The sequence below is a fragment of the Elgaria multicarinata genome, chromosome 8, assembly GCF_023053635.1.
Source record: "Elgaria multicarinata webbii isolate HBS135686 ecotype San Diego chromosome 8, rElgMul1.1.pri, whole genome shotgun sequence".
In the NCBI taxonomy this organism is placed as follows: domain Eukaryota; kingdom Metazoa; phylum Chordata; class Lepidosauria; order Squamata; family Anguidae; genus Elgaria; species Elgaria multicarinata.
The window spans coordinates 5,110,793-5,129,293 of NC_086178.1; the positions used below are offsets into that span (position 1 = coordinate 5,110,793).

The 18,501-nt window shown below is 42.1% G+C and overlaps 1 protein-coding gene across 1 annotated transcript in view; it reads left to right on the forward strand.

Moving 5' to 3' along the window:
- The window catches only part of LRCH3 (leucine rich repeats and calponin homology domain containing 3), a 116,485-nt gene that overhangs the window by 47,301 nt on the left and 50,683 nt on the right, over positions 1-18,501 (forward strand). The window contains exons 6-9 of the mRNA XM_063131753.1: positions 2,435-2,544; positions 9,196-9,289; positions 13,049-13,169; positions 16,120-16,184. Of these exons, the coding sequence (XP_062987823.1) occupies positions 2,435-2,544; positions 9,196-9,289; positions 13,049-13,169; positions 16,120-16,184 (390 nt within the window). The remainder of the gene's footprint in view (positions 1-2,434; positions 2,545-9,195; positions 9,290-13,048; positions 13,170-16,119; positions 16,185-18,501) is intronic.

Here is an 18,501-nt window from a genome sequence, read left to right on the forward strand (position 1 = left end):
TGACACAAAAGGAAAGGGGATTGGGAGGGAGGAGGAGGGGGGGAAGGAAAGCAAACTCAGGCACTACAATCTTAGTTGGAAAGTTCAGCAGTTACAGGTGACAGCAGGAGGGAGGGGGCTCTCAGCTGGAGCTGGACCCAGGCACGGTGGAGAGGTGCCTGGCTGCTGCTTCCTCCCTCTCTGGTGGCCTCTGCAGTTACAGTTGGTAGCAGGAGGGAGGGGGCTCTCAGCTGGAGCTGGACCCAGGCATGGTGGAGAAGTGCCTGGCTGCTGCTTCCTCCCTCACTGGTGGCCTCTGCAGAGACAGTTGGTAGCAGGAGGGAGGGGGCTCTCAGCTGGAGCTGGACCCAGGCACGGTGGAGAGGTGCCTGGCTGCTGCTTCCTCCCTCACTGGTGGCCTCTGCAGTGTCAGTTGACAGCAGGAGGGAGGGGGCTCTCAGCTGCTGCTCCTCCCTTGTCATGGCAAATGAGATAAAATTGCATATAATTAGCAAGACTATGTAAGCCTGCTTGATTTATATAATTTCTTCCGATTTCTGAATTTGGTTGTTCTTGATGCAAACATTATGTACCAGATATGTAGTCCTCATTAAACAGAAGGAGATACCTTCATCTAGTGCAGAATGTCGCTGTCCACTTTCTGATGGGGGCTGAGCCACAGGAAGGCAGCCAAATTTACAGCAGCCAAATTTTATTTATTTATTCATTACATTTCTAGACTGCCCCATAGCCAAAGCTCTCTGGGCGGTTCAAAACACCTTCCAGATTATTATTCTTTAATGTCTTGCATCCTCTCCAGAATAGCAGTTCCACATCTCATGGCGGAGGGTGTTATAGAGCCTTCAGCAATAGTGGTATCAAAGAATCATAGAATAGCAGAGTTGGAAGGGGCCTACAAGGCCATCGAGTCCAGATGGCCTTGCAGTAGACCTCATTCTCGTAAGAACATACGAAGAGCAGACCAAGGGTCCATCTAGTCCAGCACTCCAGCCATCTAGTCCAGCACACCAGCCATCAACCAGGGACACACAAAGTAGGACACAAAGGAGACAGCACTCACCCACCCATGTTCCCCAGCAACTGGTGCACACAGGCTTACTGCCACGAATACTGGAGATAGCACACAACCATCAGGGCTAGTAGCCATTGATAGCCTTTGCCTCCAGGGATTTATCCAACCCCCCTTTTAAAGCCATCCAAGTTGGTGGCCATCACTACATCTTGTGGTAGTGAATTCCATAACTTAACTCTGGGCTGTGTGAAGAAGTACTTCCTCTTATTTGTCCTGAATCTCTCACCAATCAACTTCACAGGATGACATCAGGTTCTAGTATTTTGAGAGGGAGCAAAATGTTTCCCTATCCACATTCTCCACACCATTCATTCATGTATTCAGGACACAAAGGAGGCAGCACTCACCCACCCATGTTCCCCAGCAACTGGTGCACACAGGCTTACTGCCTTGTAGCTGATGGCTTTAGCTCTTGCAGCCAGGATAGTTGAATCAGACCCCTGTCCCTACCATGATTGCAAGAGCCATGAGGGCTTGTAGAGGGAATGTTAACCTCTTAGACGTAGAGAATGTCTGCCTTCCACCACTCCAATGTGCTCTCAGTAGTTAAGTTATGGAACTCACTACCACAAGATGTCATGATGGCCTCCAATTTGGATAACTTTAAAAGGGGGTTGGATAAATTCCTGGAGGCAAAGGCTAGCAATGGCTACTTGCCCTGTTGGTTGTGTGCTATCTCCAGTATTTGAGGTAGTAAGCCTGTGTGCACCAGTTGCTGGGGAACATGGGTGGGAGGGTGCTGTTGTACCATGTCCTGCTTTGTTGGTCCCTGGCCGATGGTTGGTGAACAGAGTGCTGGACTAGATGGACCCTTGGTCTGATCCAGCAGGGCTGTTCTTACGTTCTTATGTTCATTGCATTAAAATGGAAAGACCTGAGTTTTATAAAGTTCCACCCTGCCAGAACTTGATGCTGCAGTCAAATGAAAGAGTAAAATCCAGTTAGATTTCGGGCATGTGGTGTTACTATTGAATTCTTGTTTTTATCTTTATAATCATGTTTAATTACATTAACCTCATTGGTGTTTCTTAGAAAAGAAAACATGGAATACAAATACTAGATTTTAAAGTAATTGCAAGTATATAATATTAGCTATAACACTTCTATATTTGTTTTTCTGAAGAACTCAGAGCAGATTAATTGTGGATTCCAGGCCAAAAACAACAACTTTTGGTCTGTTAAATTTTGGGTGTAGGCTTTTTCTTTTTTAAAAAAAGCAGGGCTGTGGTTTTTTTTGTTCTTCATTATTAAAATATAAAGATACAAATCTAACACATGGTCATTTGTAAGGCAGAGCAGATAGTAATTGTTCCTGTATCTTTCTCAAATGTTCTTTTATTGCTTCCTTTCCCCCCCTTTCAGATATGCATAAAAGGAAAAGTCCACATTTTTAAGTACCTGAACATGGAAGCATGCAAAGTAGCACCAGAACTTCCAGATTACGACAGACGGCCGATGGGGTTTGGCTCTTGGTAAGTCTGCGCAGAACTCAAGTTAACTATGTTTTAAGGAGCGTTTGGAGAAGTTTTAGCCCTTTGTTTTCTCTACTAAGACATTGAGGGTGGGTGGGTGAAATCACCAGATAATGTTGCTCTGTGTTTTTAACCTTTTGTGCAGGGTTGTATAACTTCCCTAGTCTAACCGCAGGTGTAAACGCTGATCTCTTTCCCCCCTCATCAAGCTGTGTTGTTCTTGGCAGGCTTTCTTTTTGGCTTAGCCCAGTAGCATACATCTCTCAGCAGTCAGCCACAACATGAGTTGCTAAATTAAGATGATGGGCTCTGGGAGTACAGTTTGTGTTCAGATTATACAGTGCCGAAGGACGCAAAGTAGCTAAAAGAGAAGGGAATACATGGGAAACGTTCTGCAGAGCATTGCTGTACCTTAGGCAGTGGAAGATTGAAGTGAATGAAATATAAGCTGGAGAACTGTAAATAAAACAAGCAAGCTAGTGTGGTTGTGCCCGTGTCTAAATGAGAAAGGGAACTTGATGAACAAGCCAGAGAGTTCCTTGTCTGGTCTGTGAGGAAAGGCAGCCTTCAACAAAACCACTCACCAACAAGGGGCAAGGAAGTCTTTTATCTTGGTGAGCTAAAATGGCCAGAGATATTACAACAGCTAAATTAGCCTGCCAGAAGAATTAGCCTTTTGGAAGAGAGTTCATCTTCTAAACGGCATCTGCAAGGGTTTCTTCCTTTTCCCTTCCTTCCATTTCTGGGAATACTGCAGGTCTGATTGCTGGGTTGAAAGGGCAAAGCCATGGTTGTACCATTTTCAGTTTCTCTCTGGTGCTGCTCGGTTCCTTTCTGTCCCTCTCCATATGCAAAGCTGCTTCCCCTATGTGGTCTATTACGCTCCCCTCCCTTAGCACTTTCCTCCACCCTTCACCCAGAAAACATTTTCCTTCCAAATATCCCCCAGTCAACATGGTCAGTCCAACTGCAGGTAGATTTGGGTTTTTTTTTTAGGAACGTGGCAGGTTTGCTCTCTAAATTGACTGAGAGGTTAATATCAGTTCCCTTTTACATCTCTTGTTTTGAAAGCAGATGGTTGATGGGGCTTGCTAAGGAAGAGGGGGCAGTGTTTAGGTTTCAGAAAGGTGTCTGCCAGGCACTCAGGCTTATTGGAGCAATGCCATATATGCTGCTAGCCTGTGGGAGGGGCAGGCTGCCACTCACTGGGTGGAAAGGGAAAGGCACATTGCATGCGTTCAAAGGCGCTTTTATTATTTTCTTGCTCGCTAGTATAAATAACTTTTGGCTAATAGGCCCAGAGACAGTTTGTGGAACCCCCCCCCCAAAGAGAAGTTGGAATGCCCTGCAGCTTGGCAATGGAAGCCGATGGCCTTGTGCTCTGGAAAGGAGATCAAAATTAAGCTTTGTTTGGGGTGTGTAGTGTGATAGGGCAATGCCTGTTTTGCCGCCTGCTCCTGACCAGGCAAGCCCAGTGAAGCACCAGCAGTGAGTTCTTCTGCTTTAGGTTGCTCAGCAGGACAACCGGGGGTGGGGGTGGCAGAAGGAGTATGCAGCCTGAAGGCTGGGAAATGCAGGAAGCACTGCCCTTCAGCAGCTGTGCTTGTGGCAATCTCTGACTCTTGCCTTTAATGATGGGCTTCCTGTCACTGAGAACTAGCTGCTGTTTCCTGAATCACGACATGTAGCTTACGTAAGAGGACTCACCAGAGGACGCTTGGTATTTGCCCCCAGTTAGTAGACTAGAGGCAACTTATAATATGAATTTGGACTTCTGCATCACTACAAGTTTGACAATTCAAAGCTATAGCTTGTTTTCAAAGCTGAGCGTGGGCATCATGAATGAGCTCCCAAAATGGATGCCATTGGGTGGGGAGGGAGAATGTAGACATTTAAGGCTGAGGTGCTGGTACCCACTGGAAATAGCTGGAGAAAGGTGCAAAGACCAGGCTTGGTCGGCCTGCAGGTACTTCTGGCAGAATAGAGACAAAAACAGGTGCTTTGGAGCAGCTGAGTTCCATTCAGAAGCTGAACTGAAAGAACAGAATCAGTGAAGCAGATAACAGGCTTCAGAGAGTATCTGCAGTCGGGGTGTTGGCAGTGGAACTGAAAACAACTCAGACATCTGGTCATTATTGGTTAGGAAAGCATTTGGTAGAATTGCCTGAAGTAAAATGGAATCGTATAAAGGGAGCAAAGTTTTATTTAGGGATTGGGTGACACTTTCCACATGAAATGTGTGATAAAAATGATGGTGAGGTGTGCTAATGACGTAGTCTGAACTCAAGACTCAAACATCTGAGTGTACCACATTTGCCGTGCATTATGCTTCATAGGGATATTTATTTATCAAGTGCGCAAGGATGTACTTGGATGCTTAACCAAGATTAAAAGGAAGATAGTCTCTGCCAGAAAGCTTACAATCTAAATCTATTGCAAACACAATAAAACAAAGGAGTCAGTAGAAGGAAAAAGGCCACTCTAATGCAACATAAAACCTGAGTAATGTGGAAGTTGCAAGCAGCTTCCTTTTTCTGTAAACAACCTCCGTTTGACCTGATCAGAGGTTGTGAGCATGACATGCGAACCTGGACCAATGGGGCTGAACAATCCAGTGGTTATCCCAACAACAAGCCATGGGTTAACTGCTGGTTTGTTTAGCCTATACACAACCCATTGATTCCAGGTTCACACGTCATGCTCACAAATTCTGATCTCATGTTAATTATGGAAATTGGAAGTGGCTTGGAGGCAGTGTGTGTCCCTGTGATTCATGGGTTAAATAACCCACAATTTGTTGTTGTGATGTGCGAACTGGGTCACTGAGACTTCAAGCTTGTGAGGAACCAGCAGGCACGTTTCCTTTCCTTCATTGCTTATATCCTGCTTGCCAAGAACAAAACAAAAAAAATTGTGAATAGTGAGGAGGAGAAAGGAGATTTGAGTAGAAACAATACAGATTTGGTTCTGGGCACACTAATGTTAATGTGATGGCGTGAGCTAGAAAAAGGTAGAGACCCACGAGGCTGACTGCACAAAAATTACAATATGAAGTAATGAGACTTGCGTGTTTGAAACGGCCCACACATATTTAATACCACAGAGGAAACGTTCATGTCAACTCATATCACCTCAAAAACAATTATTTTCAGTGGAGTCTGCTAAATAAAATCATCAGTAATGCAAATAATGCATTACTGCATTATTTGCATTACTGATGCAAATTATAAAAAACCGCCCAGAGAGCTTCGGCTATTGGGCGGTATAAAAATGTAATAAATAAATAAATAAAAACAAAACAAAACCCAATGCTGCTATCTTTCCGGCGCCAGGTTAAGACTTTCCTCTTTGCCCAGGCATATGGTGGCACATCTTAATCACCCACATGTTTAGTTCTTTCTTAACAGTTTTTAATGCTTTATGTGTGTATGTTCCGTGTTTTGGAATTTTAAATTTTGTATACTCATTTTTATCTTAATTTTAGAATTTCTGTAAACCGCCCAGAGAGCCCCGGCTATGGGAGCGGTATATAAGTGCAATAAATAAATAAATAAATGCCTCATCCCAATTAAATATGAGTAATAACAGAGAAGCTGAGCACGAAAGCAGTTCTGGAAACCTAAAGAACAGATGAAACCAAAAGAAGAATGAGAAGAAAAAAGGGAGAAGATGTTAGAACCTTGGAGTCCACCAATAGAGAGGAAAAATGGGGAAAGAGCCATGAACAAGAGCAAGGAATAAGCAGAGAGAGCCTGAAAGAACAGTACCGTGGAATGTGCTCCTGTTAAATCTCTTTAACAGGAGCATTAAAAAAAAACATCTTGAATTTGGATGTATGGAGGGGGCCTGAGGACAGTTGTGTCACTGGAGGGGGATGCAACCAAATTTTTAAAAAGCATCCTGTACTCTCCGTTTCCCCACTTGAATTCCTTATAGGTTACCGCTAGTGATGGTTGAACCTACGATGGCTGAATTCGTTATTTCCATGGATTATAACGAATTCACCCATGTAAGCTTAGATGAGAGTTCTCCCTTAAAACGAACTCACATTCTGCATAAACGAGCACTTGTGCATGCATAATATCAAAGTGCAGTTTGGAAATGTGTAGTGCGTCATGATGTCGTGTGTCACCACGTTAAGTACACCTTTCCTGATTGGTAGTTTTTGCACAGCCTCTCCCAGAAACACTCCACCCACCAGCAGCAACAAGTAAAGTATGTGCTTACAAAGAAAGTACTGTACAAACACTGATGACCCAGATCTGATCCTACAAGAGTAAGACAGAGATGTGATATCACAGTTTATCATAAGCAAGGAAATTTTTTAATCTAGTCAATTTGGCACACGCGTGCATATAGTGTTGTTTAGATACAGATTGAGCATGCTCAGTAGCTTCAATTCTGCACTTAATAGCAAATTCATAAAACTCTGGTCCAGGCTTGTTAAAATGGTAAGCATTACGAACAGGCAAAGTTCGACCAGCAACCTGACTAATTATGAAATTTGGCAACATCACTATTTACCACTTCTGTGTACAACGAGACCTTAAAAACAACAAAAACGTGAAACAATTAAGATAATCTCTTAAATGCTCCAGACTTTGGCCTACACATGAAAGTCTGTGTACACTGCATACTGGGGATGGGTGGGGTGGAAACACTGCTGTTGAATTCCGCAAAACATAGATTATTCAAGTTAAGTACATCTGTTTATATTTGCATAATTTGTTCTTTAATTAGTCATAGGAAGAGTGAAGAGCTTATGCCAAGATACGGAAAAAACTGCCCTATGACTACTAGAAATTGTATTCGGTGTGCTAAGAAGAGGGATTTATTTATTTTATTTATTTATTTATTTAAAACATTTATATCCTGCCCTATATCAATAAGGTCTCAGGGCGGCGTACAGATAAAAGCATACAGTATAAAACAGCAAATATACACAGCTAAAAACAAATTAAACCATAAACCAAGTTAAAACGAGATATATAATTTAAAAGCAGTAAAACTATGAAGGGTATTAACTATTTAGACTTCTGAAACTTTTCCACACATTGCCCATTTGTTTTCAAATCTATCCTTGCTGGTATTTGGAAACAGCTCTTTTAAAATAGAACTGGAGATTCTCAGAATGATGGGCCCTGGGTCCTTCAACACCTGCATGGTACATTCAGAGTACATGCAGCTCTGCTTGTGTGATTTCCCAGAGTATCCCTCTAAGTAACAGTTGCAAATGTTCAGCTGTGTTGTCTTCTGCACCATCACTAAGCTGGATACACATGCAGAAGTTCTGTTCCACAATAGAAATTAAAATTAACAAGAACCTGACTCATTTAATGTCTCTTACTTGGAGTACATAATGCCAGCGGTATTGATGTTTACAGCACACTTTCTGTAATAATCACTTGTTGAGATCTGCCTTGCTTAGACTGCAATCCCCTCAGTGGTGCCATATAAAGAATAATGATTATAAATTGTTCCCCAAGAAAGTGATTTTTAAAGCAAGTGACAACCAGCCATGGAGTGACCTGCAATTAGCGATGTCTGGGTGGAGCCATCCGGTGCCGAATTTCCTACTTTCACCATTATTGCTGTCTTGCTGCAGTTCTCCCGGAGGCATCAAGTGCTAGTTGGATAGTTGATCCTTTGTTAAATTCCCATCTGCAGCGGGTCAAACAAGTCCCATTGTTAGATTGCCGCTGTCTGTGGCAGTTCCCATATACAATGTCTGTGATGACCACAGTATTGAGCTGTCTAGTCACTGTGTACATTTAGAATAGAGAAACTGCTGCATATACGCACACACTATGCTCTGTATCCTTCAGTCCACTCCTAATAGTCCATAAGTAATGTCTGTCTCTAGTTGATGGCATTGAAGTTGTCAGTTTAATGGATAAAAGCTACATTCAGCCTGCTTGGGGGCTTATTTAAAACATGCTTGAAGCAGGTTATGGATTCTTAATATGTAACATAGAGGTGTGGCGTACAGCATCAGTTTATCAAATCTGAGTGTAAGCACATTCAAGTTTTTTTGTAAACTGTCTTGTTTGGATTGGAAGGCAATGTAGAAAATTAAATGAATGAATAATCCTACATGCCCTAAAAAGCACTCACTGCTTGGTTGTTGCAGTGAATCCCATATAAATACAGGTTCAGACTACATGAAAACTACGTGTGATCCTTCAAGAGGATCACATTGTGCATGGAAAGTGCATTATGACTGACAGGTTGCGTTTGGGCTCATCTATTAAAGCGGTATATAAAAGGCAGGAGCCACACTACTGCTTTATGGTGGTATTGAAGTGCACTGACACCTCTTCATCATGACACCTCTACACAAAGCAGGATACTGCACTATGAAAGCGGTATATAAAAGGCATGAGCCACACTAAGCTGGATACAGCACTATGAAAGTGGTATATGGTCTGTGTCAAAGGGCCCCAACCGTTGTCAGTGCACTTCAATACCGCTATAAAGCAGTCGTGTGGCTCCTGCCTTTTATCTACCGCTTTCATGCCACTTTCATAGTGGAATATCCTGCTTGGTGTCGATGAGCCCTATGTCGCCTGGCTTTGTTTGGTGTCTAATCTTCCCAAAGAATTTCTCATTTACTTTTATTGGACAATAACCAAAACTTTATCTGCTTGACAGCCACGAGGAACTGTACTCCAGCCGACCCTACGGAGCACTGGATTCTGGCTTCAATAGTGTGGACAGCGGAGACAAAAGGTGGTCAGGAAATGAAGTAAGCGCGCTTGGTTTGCTTTTGTTTGGGGGATAATTGTAGCATATATGAAAAGGAAAAAACAAGACCGAACAACAGTAGAAGGCTTAGTAGCTAAAACTCAGAAGGCTATAATCTTGAAACAGCTTATTTTGCCGTGGCCGAAGGACAGAGGCCAACGTGTCATTTCCACGTCTTAGATTGAAAATAATCTGATAACCTCAAGTCAGGTGGGGATTTTCAGATGATTTTGCTTGTGCTGCTCCCCATTTCAAAACGCTTTAAATTTAAAAAAACACAGGGACCAAATACATTTTCTTTGAAATGAAACTGTTGTAGGCAAAGGAATTTGCAAAAAAGAAAGAAGGGAATGACTATATTGGGTTTTTGCAGATTATTCCGTAGATTCCCTTTCAGTAGACGTGAAGTGTATAGAGGCGGAGTTGAACGTCTTATAGTTCCTCTCATAACTTGAGGTTTTTAAGATGACGAAGCCAATGCTTTTATTGTGACTGGTCACATTTGTACATTCGGTTTTATAAATGATGGTTTATGAACTTATTTAATTATTGCATTTTTATACTGCCCAATAGCCAAGGCTCTTTGGGCAGTTCATAATTAAAGCCATAAAACACAACAAATCAAAACATAATGTAAAGCTTTAAAACTTTAAAAATAATGTGTAAAACCAAAATAAACCCAGTAGCAGCTGCAGTCCAGGGAACTCCTGTGTGAAAAGATATGTTTTCAGGAAGCGTTTAAAGGATGTTACATTTTCCACCTCCCGAAGCATACGAGGGAAGGTTTTCGAGATGGTGGGTGCTGTTAAAGAGAAGGCCCCACTGTCGAGGTTCTTCATGGCGACACTCTGTTCATTCCGGAATGTCCTGCAAGACTTCCACTGGCCGGCGAGATCACATCACGCCAGTCCTTTTACAACTTCATTGGCTGCCAGTCCAGGTCCCGGCCCGATTCAAAGTGCTGGTACTAACATACAAAGCCCTAAACGGCTTGGGGCCAGGCTATCTGAAGGGACGCCTCCTCCCATATGTACCTGCCCGGACCTTAAGATCATCCACAGGGGCCCTTCTCCATGAGCCCCTGCCAAAGGAAGTGAGGCAGGTGGCTACTAGGAGGAGGGCCTTCTCCGCTGTGGCACCCCGGCTGTGGAACGAACTCCACAGAGAGGTCCGCCTGGCGCCTACACTGTATTCTTGCCTACACTGTATTCTTTTCCTCGCCAGCTGAAGACCTTTTTATTTTCTCAGTATTTTAACATCTAAATTTAAACTTTGCTGTTTTAATTCTGTATTTTTATCCTATATCAATTCCTGCTGTGTGGTTTTATCCTGGTTGTGCTTTTTATATTGTATTTTGTATTTGGGTTTTCAGCTTGTTGGATGTTTTATTATGTTCCTAGTGGTTTTAATTTTTGTGTACCGCCCAGAGAGCTTCGGCTATTGGGCGGTATAAAAATGCAATAAATAAATAAATAAATAAATTCCACTGAGGATTTTAAATGTCTTCTGGGTGTATATACGTAAGAGAAGGCAGTCATGAAGCCATGGCCACGTTAAGAACAAAAAGGAAAAAAAAGAAGAGATGCCAGCTCAGACCAAGGGTCCATCGAATCCAGTATTCAGTTCCGACGGTATTCATCCAGCTGGCTTTGGGAAATCCACAAGCAGGACACAAGTGCAAGAGCACCTTCCTGCCCATATAGCCCACCAACTGGTGCACATAGGCATACTGCCTCTGATACTGTGGGCAGCATATAGCCATCAGGCCTATTAGCCACGGATAGCCTTCTCCAGGAATTTGTCTTACCCCCTTTTAAACTCATCCAAACTGGTGGCCATCACTACATCTTGTGATAGCAAATTCCATCGTTTAACTATGTGCTGTGTGAAGATGTCCGTCCTTTTATCTGTTCTGAATCTCCCATCATTCAGCTTCTTGGGATGACCCCTTTGGGTTCTAGAATTCTGAGAGAGGGAGAAAAATGTCTCCCGATCCCCATTCTCCACACCATGTATAATTTTGTACATTTCTATCATGTGCCCTCTTACTTTTTCCCTAAATTTTTGTGAACCGCCCAGGGAGCTTCGGCTATTGGGCGGTATAAAAATGCAATAAATAAATAAATAAATACTTGGCCCTTTTCCAAGCTAAACAATCCCAGCTGTTGTAACCTTCCCTCATAGGGGAATTGCTCTACCACCTTGATCATTTTAGTTGCCCTTTTCTGCACTTTCCCCAAGTCTACAATATCCGTTTTTAGGTGCAGTGACCAGAACTGCGCACATAGTATTCTAAGTTTTGTCACATAGATTTGTATAAGGACAGTACTATATTGACAGTTTTATACTCAGTTCCTTTCCTAATTATGCCTAACATCGAGTTTACCTTTTTCACAGCAGCCACACACTGGGTTGACATTTTCATCAGTTTTTCCTTCCATCACATACTGGCTTCACCATGTTGATCCTGGCTTGCCTTTTGTGAGATTTCCCTGTTATGTCTGAACTGGGGAACTCTGGCTTAATGTTAGTTAACGAACCAAGATAATACACCTGGAATATTTCTATGAGCTGTAGCTCATAGTGCTTCCAAAAGTTTTGTAAAACTCCATGCTGGGGAAATATTTTAATCATTTGTCTATTCCTCAATATGTGGAACATTTGACTAGTGTTTTTTTTAATGTAATAGCATATTACTTCACAGACGAGGGTGCAGTAACCAGGCACATTTAATCTTCGGACATACCCGTGTTAATTTCCTTGCAGCAGAAACTTCATAGATCATTTTACCATTTTAATTTTGGGAACCGCTGAGAGATTCTATTATATTCAGCAGTATGTACATGTTGCAAATAAAATAATAAAAAATAAATACTCGAAATTGCTCCTATACTACTGAGTAGCTTTGAGGGACATGAGCTGTACTTCTGGTTCTTATTTCCTAGCCCAATACCCAAATGTTGCTTAAGAAACTTTAGGATATGATTTTGTGTTCCAGAGCTGGCCTCAAAGTTTGGTACTATAATCACTGGAGTTTGGGAGAGGTCAGTCTAATTGTTTGAGAGCATGGAATTCTATTGTTAGAAGCTGGTGGGAGCTTTGGAACACTTGATGAGGATCAAGATTCCAGCTGGACATCAGGAAAACGTCCTGACTGTTAGAGCAGTACGACAATGGAACCAATGACCTATGGAGGCTGTGGGCTCTCCCACACTAGAGGCCTTCAAGGGGCAGCTGGACAACCATCTGTCAGGGATGCTTTAGGGTGGATTCCTGCATTGAGCAGGGGGTTGGACTCAATGGCCTTGTAGGCCCCTTCCAACTCTACTATTCTATGATCCAGTTCTGTCCAGCTATGCAAATACATAGAAAGGAATGATAAGCTTAACTGATGAAAGAACTTTCCATTGGAATGACTTATTATTATTATTTATTTATATAGCACCATCAATGTACATGGTACTGTCCCTTAGTGTGCTTAATTTGTGAGGCAGTGTCTGCCTACAAACCCACAGTCAAGCTGTTCCCTAGCAATGAATAGCAATGGAGAAAAGCCAACATAACATTCAAGAAGTCTTGTAAGTGTCTCATGTACTCGTTTTTGTCTTTGTATGTTTTAAACTTCTGTTGTGACTTAGGAAGGAGCTCTTTCTGTGAAGGTATTGGGGTGCAGAAGATCCTATTTTAAAAAGCTCGATAAAAGAGCATGCGAGGCAGCAAGTATGTTTCTTGATCATCTGTTTGTTGTTTTTTAATGAAGCCTACAGATGAATTTTCTGATCTTCCTCTGCGGGTGGCAGAAATCACAAAAGAACAGAGACTGAGAAGAGAGAGTCAGTACCAGGACCATAGAGGAAGCACAGTTGTCACCAATGGTGGAGGTAAATAGCACTCATTGGAGACCTTTATTCTTAATGTGTATTTAGTTGCTCCCTCGGTGCGTGACTGTGGGAAAGACTGTAGTGCTCTCTGTCCGAGAGGTGTCTATACATTTAATCAGAGCCATGTCCCTCTGTATTTCTCAGACCATGAGCAGAGCCACATCTAAATTTTTCTGTTAAAGTTTGCTACAAGAACTAAACATAGGCCTTAGCTAGACCTAAGTTTTATCCCGGTATCGTCCCTGCCTGCTCCCGGGAAATCCTGTGTTTCATTTACATGAACAGGGATGACCCTGGGATAAACCTTCGGTCTAGCTAAGGCCATAGTTATTATAGTTTACCTGTTGACTTTAAAAGCCCTCAAAGCTTTTAGCTACATTATTTAACTACATTAAACTTGAGTCAGTGCTGCTTTCTTTAACTGTCAACATATCTGGGACAAAGTCTGCTATTTCGGTTGTGTTCATTAATATCTGATAAGTCTGTTTCCAGCTGTTGAGCATTACTTATTTACTTGCTGGATGATGAAGAGATGTGTAAGACTTAGTGGTGTGTGAACAATTGGAATATTTCAGCAGGTTTATCGTTTGGACATATTATTATTATTATTATTATTATTATTATTATTATTATTATTTTATATAGCACCATCAGTGTACATGGTGCTGTACAGAGTAAAACAATAAAATAACAAAACCCTGCCGCATAGGCTTACATTCTAATAAAACCATGATAAAACAATAAGGAGGGGAAGAGAAAGCAAACAGGCACTGGGTAGGGTAAAACTAACAGTATAAAGTCAGAACAAAATCAAGTTTTAAAAGCTTTAGGAAAAAGAAAAGTTTTTAGCTGAGCTTTAAAAGCTGCGGTTGAACTTGTAGTTCTCATCTGTGTCCCTTCCTTCCCAATATGGTTGCAGATCTGTGGTAACTGCTGTAAGACAGTTCAGTGAGGGAGAAGAGTCAAATGACATGGAAGAGCTTTGCTGTCTCCCTGTCCCTCAGATGCAGCTAGGTAGAAGTGGGTGGTAATAGAAGCAGTTCTGGGACAGGAAGAGCAAACAAATGGTTCCAGCCATTCTGGACATCAGTCTTCTCCTCCTCCTCTCTCAGAACATACCGTATTTCTTCGATTGTAAGACGCCATCAGTTGTAAGACGCACACTAATTTCAGTACCACCAACAGAAAAAAAGCTTTGATTCTAAGAAATAATAAACGCACCTGCGATTCTAAGACGCACCCCGTTTTTAGAGATGTTTATATGGGGGGGAAAGTGCGTCTTGGAATCGAAGAAATACAGTATTAATGAATGTTCAATATTACATAAGCAGCTATAAAACTTTGAGTACTTTTGGACTAGGAAATAGAGTGAATTAGTAGCTTTTAACTGAGAGAAATTGAGTCTGAGTTTGACTTGCGTCTAGCATAGCACCCTTTTCAAATTCCCAGCTCTCCTCCACTTTGACCAAGTTCTCATGTCATGGCAGCAATTCCTGGATTGTTTATCCCAGGAATTGTGGGGATGAGCAGAGTGCACGAGTCATTTCTGATTTCAGCTAACCCAGTAACATCACAGCCAAACCTAGGAACTCTGGGTTGTTTGGGAGTTAAATAATCCAGAGTTAATCCAGCACCAGGCCATGGGCAATTAGGAGTTAGGTTAACTATGGGTTTTTTAACCCACAGTTAACCTATATTGTCTGGATTTGGATGTCACATAGTAACCTCCGGTCGGCCAAATTGGAGGCTGCATATACAAAATGGTGGTGGAATACACCTGGCATATGCCACAGCAAATCATGGTTGATTAAATTAATTAACCCACAACTTGCTGTTACATGCAAATGAGCTCAATGGCTCTGAAAGGATGGGAATCCCTATTCTGGATACTGTATCAAATGCAGTATTTTCATAAAGTTTGTTGTGGCACTAAAATGGCAATGCCTTGCTTAATTTATAGGAGCAGTGATTAATAATAATAATATGCCCAAGTTAAGATAATGAATGGGGGAATCAAGGTAAGCGGTCTCTTCTGTGCTTTATGCTCTTGTTCTAGTTTCTCTTCCTCCATTTCTCATTTCATAGTTGAAGTTAGCAAACAGAAAGTAGAGTTGTAAAGAACTTAGCATCTTTACTATTTGCACAAGAGTCGTACACACCAAAGGCCATTCCCACAAGTTATTTGCAGATTCAGTTGGCCAGTCTAGTGTCTTTGTGTATCTTAATGTGTACATCTGAGTTTGCAGGTAGAATAGAAGCCAGAAACTTGTGCAATTCAAAGTACCCTTTTAGACACGTAGGAAACAGTCATATCAACCTGCCTCTGCAAAATGTAACATTAAAAATGGTTCTGAGAGACTTATATTGTTACGCATGACTGATTGAGAATTCAACGCAGGTGTGCTGCAAGGCGTCTTTCAGCGTAATGGGCACTACCTAAGACAATTGCTGTAATCCATTCACTTCTGGTTCCCTTAGTGCAGCCTTCCTCAACCTGGAGCGCTCCAGATGTGTTGGACTACAACTCCCAGAATGCCCCAGCCAGCTCTGGCTGGGGCATTCTGGGAGATGCAGTCCAACACATCTGGAGCGCCCCAGGTTGAGGAAGGCTGCCTTAGTGGCTAATAAAACCCCTATATTGTAGGGTTCTACTTTCTAATGTATTCAAAAGTATAAATGGTCTTTTGTTTAAGATTTAAACATTGGAAATCTCCTCCCAGGCATCACTTTTTATAAAGGTGGATATTTTCTCATTGGTTGTATAAGCCAGTCTGCAACAAGACATTCCTCAGTCTTGAATAAATATCAAATCAGGTGGAGGTCCTGGGAGGGGAAAAAATGTACTTGCTGAGGCTGTGGCTGCAGTTTGACTTCTGTTGCTGCTTCCTCCATCCCACCCCACCCGTCTGCTGTTTATCTAATCATGGTCCTTTTCTTTATATATGTCAAGTGGAACATGATCTGGATCAGATTGACTTCATTGACAGCTTTGTCACTGAAGAAGAGGAGGAAGAGGTGAGGCAACCCAAGTGCATGGAGTCAGACAGCCTCAGCTCACAGTTCATGGCATATATTGAACAACGGCGCATATCTCACGAGGTGGTGCTTCCTTTTAAATTGGTTGCATATGTGTGCGTGCCCCTGTGAAATTCTTATTCTTTGTGTTGATGTTTCTTACCTGCAGTGGCTTTTATTATTTGATTAAACTAGTTTTTTGAGGAGCCCCAGTGCTACGCTTGGATACCTCCAGTATCCGAGGCAATAAGCCTGTAAGCACCAGTTGCTGGGGAACATGGGTGGGAGGGTGCTATTGCACCACGTCCTGTTTTGTTGGTCCCTGGTTAACCATGTTTCAAATCCTAATTAAGAACAACCATTCTTAACATTGGTACTGATGTAACCCTTAAAGCTAGCGGAGATAATTCATGCATGACAGAGTAAGTACTGGGGAATACAGCATGCTGTTTTATGTGTTCCATAATATCGCATTCCCTTGTGAAATGGCTCATGGTACTTGGATTAAATGTGAAGTAGGTATGCCACTGTGCAGTTCTGTGGTAACGAGACCCTGTTTAGACTATCAAGTTATTCATTGCCTTAGTAAGGCAAGCATGAATAAAACAAGAGCCGTGAGTTACGCAGCCAGTCCTTTCAGACAAGAACCAATTTCCCACACGGCATCCAATCCAAAATTAATTTGCCACAAACATACAAAAGACTAAAACAAGGAGCTGGAATGGTTTTGTCAACTTTTATTCTTTATACCGTATTTTTCTTCGATTGTAAGACACCATCGATTGTAAGACGCACAGTAATTTCAGTACCACCAACAGAAAAAAAAGTTTTGATTCTAAGAATAATAATTGCATCCGCAATTCTAAGACGCACCCTGTTTTTAGAGATGTTTATATGGGGGGGGGGGGGGAAGTGTGTCTTAGAATCGAAGAAATACAGTATATGGTGCTTGGATATCATTTAAATGCACGCAGGTTTTTTTACCCCCTTGTTATACAGATCTAATCCATCCTTACTTGTTTTTAAGGGTTGCCTTTTCGTCATTCTGTTTTCGCATCCTCTGTTTTAGTCTGTCAAATATTGTCTCATTAGCAGTTGGACACTGGCTGTAAACTTAAACACATCCACCAAGCCTCAGAGGGAGACATTTCTTGGGGTCATATACTACAGTGTCCTTCCAATAGTGCAAATGATGTTGCGCTAGAGGAAGCCAAGTTCTGAATTATGTGCAAGGGGAGAATCCAGCTTAAGGTTTCACTTGTACAACTGCTTGTAGCTCTTACTTTTACAAAGTCATCTGCCAGCACTTGCACAACAAAAAAAACGGCAGTGAATCTCCATTAAAATCATAGAATCATAGAAGAGTAGAGTTGGAAGGGGCCTACAAGGCCATCGAGTCCAACCCCCTGCTCAATGCAGGAATCCACCCTAAAGCATCCCTGACAGATGGTTGTCCAGCTACCTCTTGAAGGCCTCTAGTGTGGGAGAGCCCACAACCTCCCTAGGTAACTGGTTCCATTGTCATACTGCTCTAACAGTCAGGAAGTTTTTCCTGATGTCCAGCCGGAATCTGGCTTCCTGTAACTTGAGCCCGTTATTCCGTGTCCTGCCCTCTGGGAAGATCAAGAAGAGATCCTGACAGCCTTTTAAGTATTTGAAGAGTGCTATCATGTCTCCCCTCAATCTTCTCTTCTCCAGGCTAAACATGCCCAGTTCTTTCAGTCTCTCTTCATAGGGCTTTTGTTAGTCCAGCCATTTCTTCTGATAATAATACGTTAGATTTAGGACATAAGGCCTTTAGCACAACCCCACCCAGTATACTATCACGGCAATTTCTAATGCCCAAGGGAGAAGGAAAAGGTCAAGCATCTGTAAAATACGGCCTTTCTGTCTTTCTAAGAAATAAAGACATTCAGCCAGTTTGGGGGGTTATTCTTGGAATATAAGCTTGAACAATGTCCTGCTTGTGTCCTTAAGAACTGTGCTGTTTTAAATCTGGCCTGTGGTATTTGAACTGAAAGGTTACAATTTAGACATCCAAGCTAATGTCGTTGTACCAGCGTTCTCGCTTTAAATTCTCAAGTTGCTTTGCAGGTCAGACTGAAAAAAAGCATTGCTTGTCCAAAATGAGAAGAGGAGGGATGTCTTGCCTTGATTTCATATAATTAGATGCATGACTTCGCAGTAACAAATTAGGTCCTGATAACACAACCAGATTCTTATTGTCATCATCTTAAGAGCTTTCCAGAATTTCAACATTAGACCGCTAGCTTTTATATCACAAAATGGAATTAGCCCAGCCATTTTAAGAAGGCCT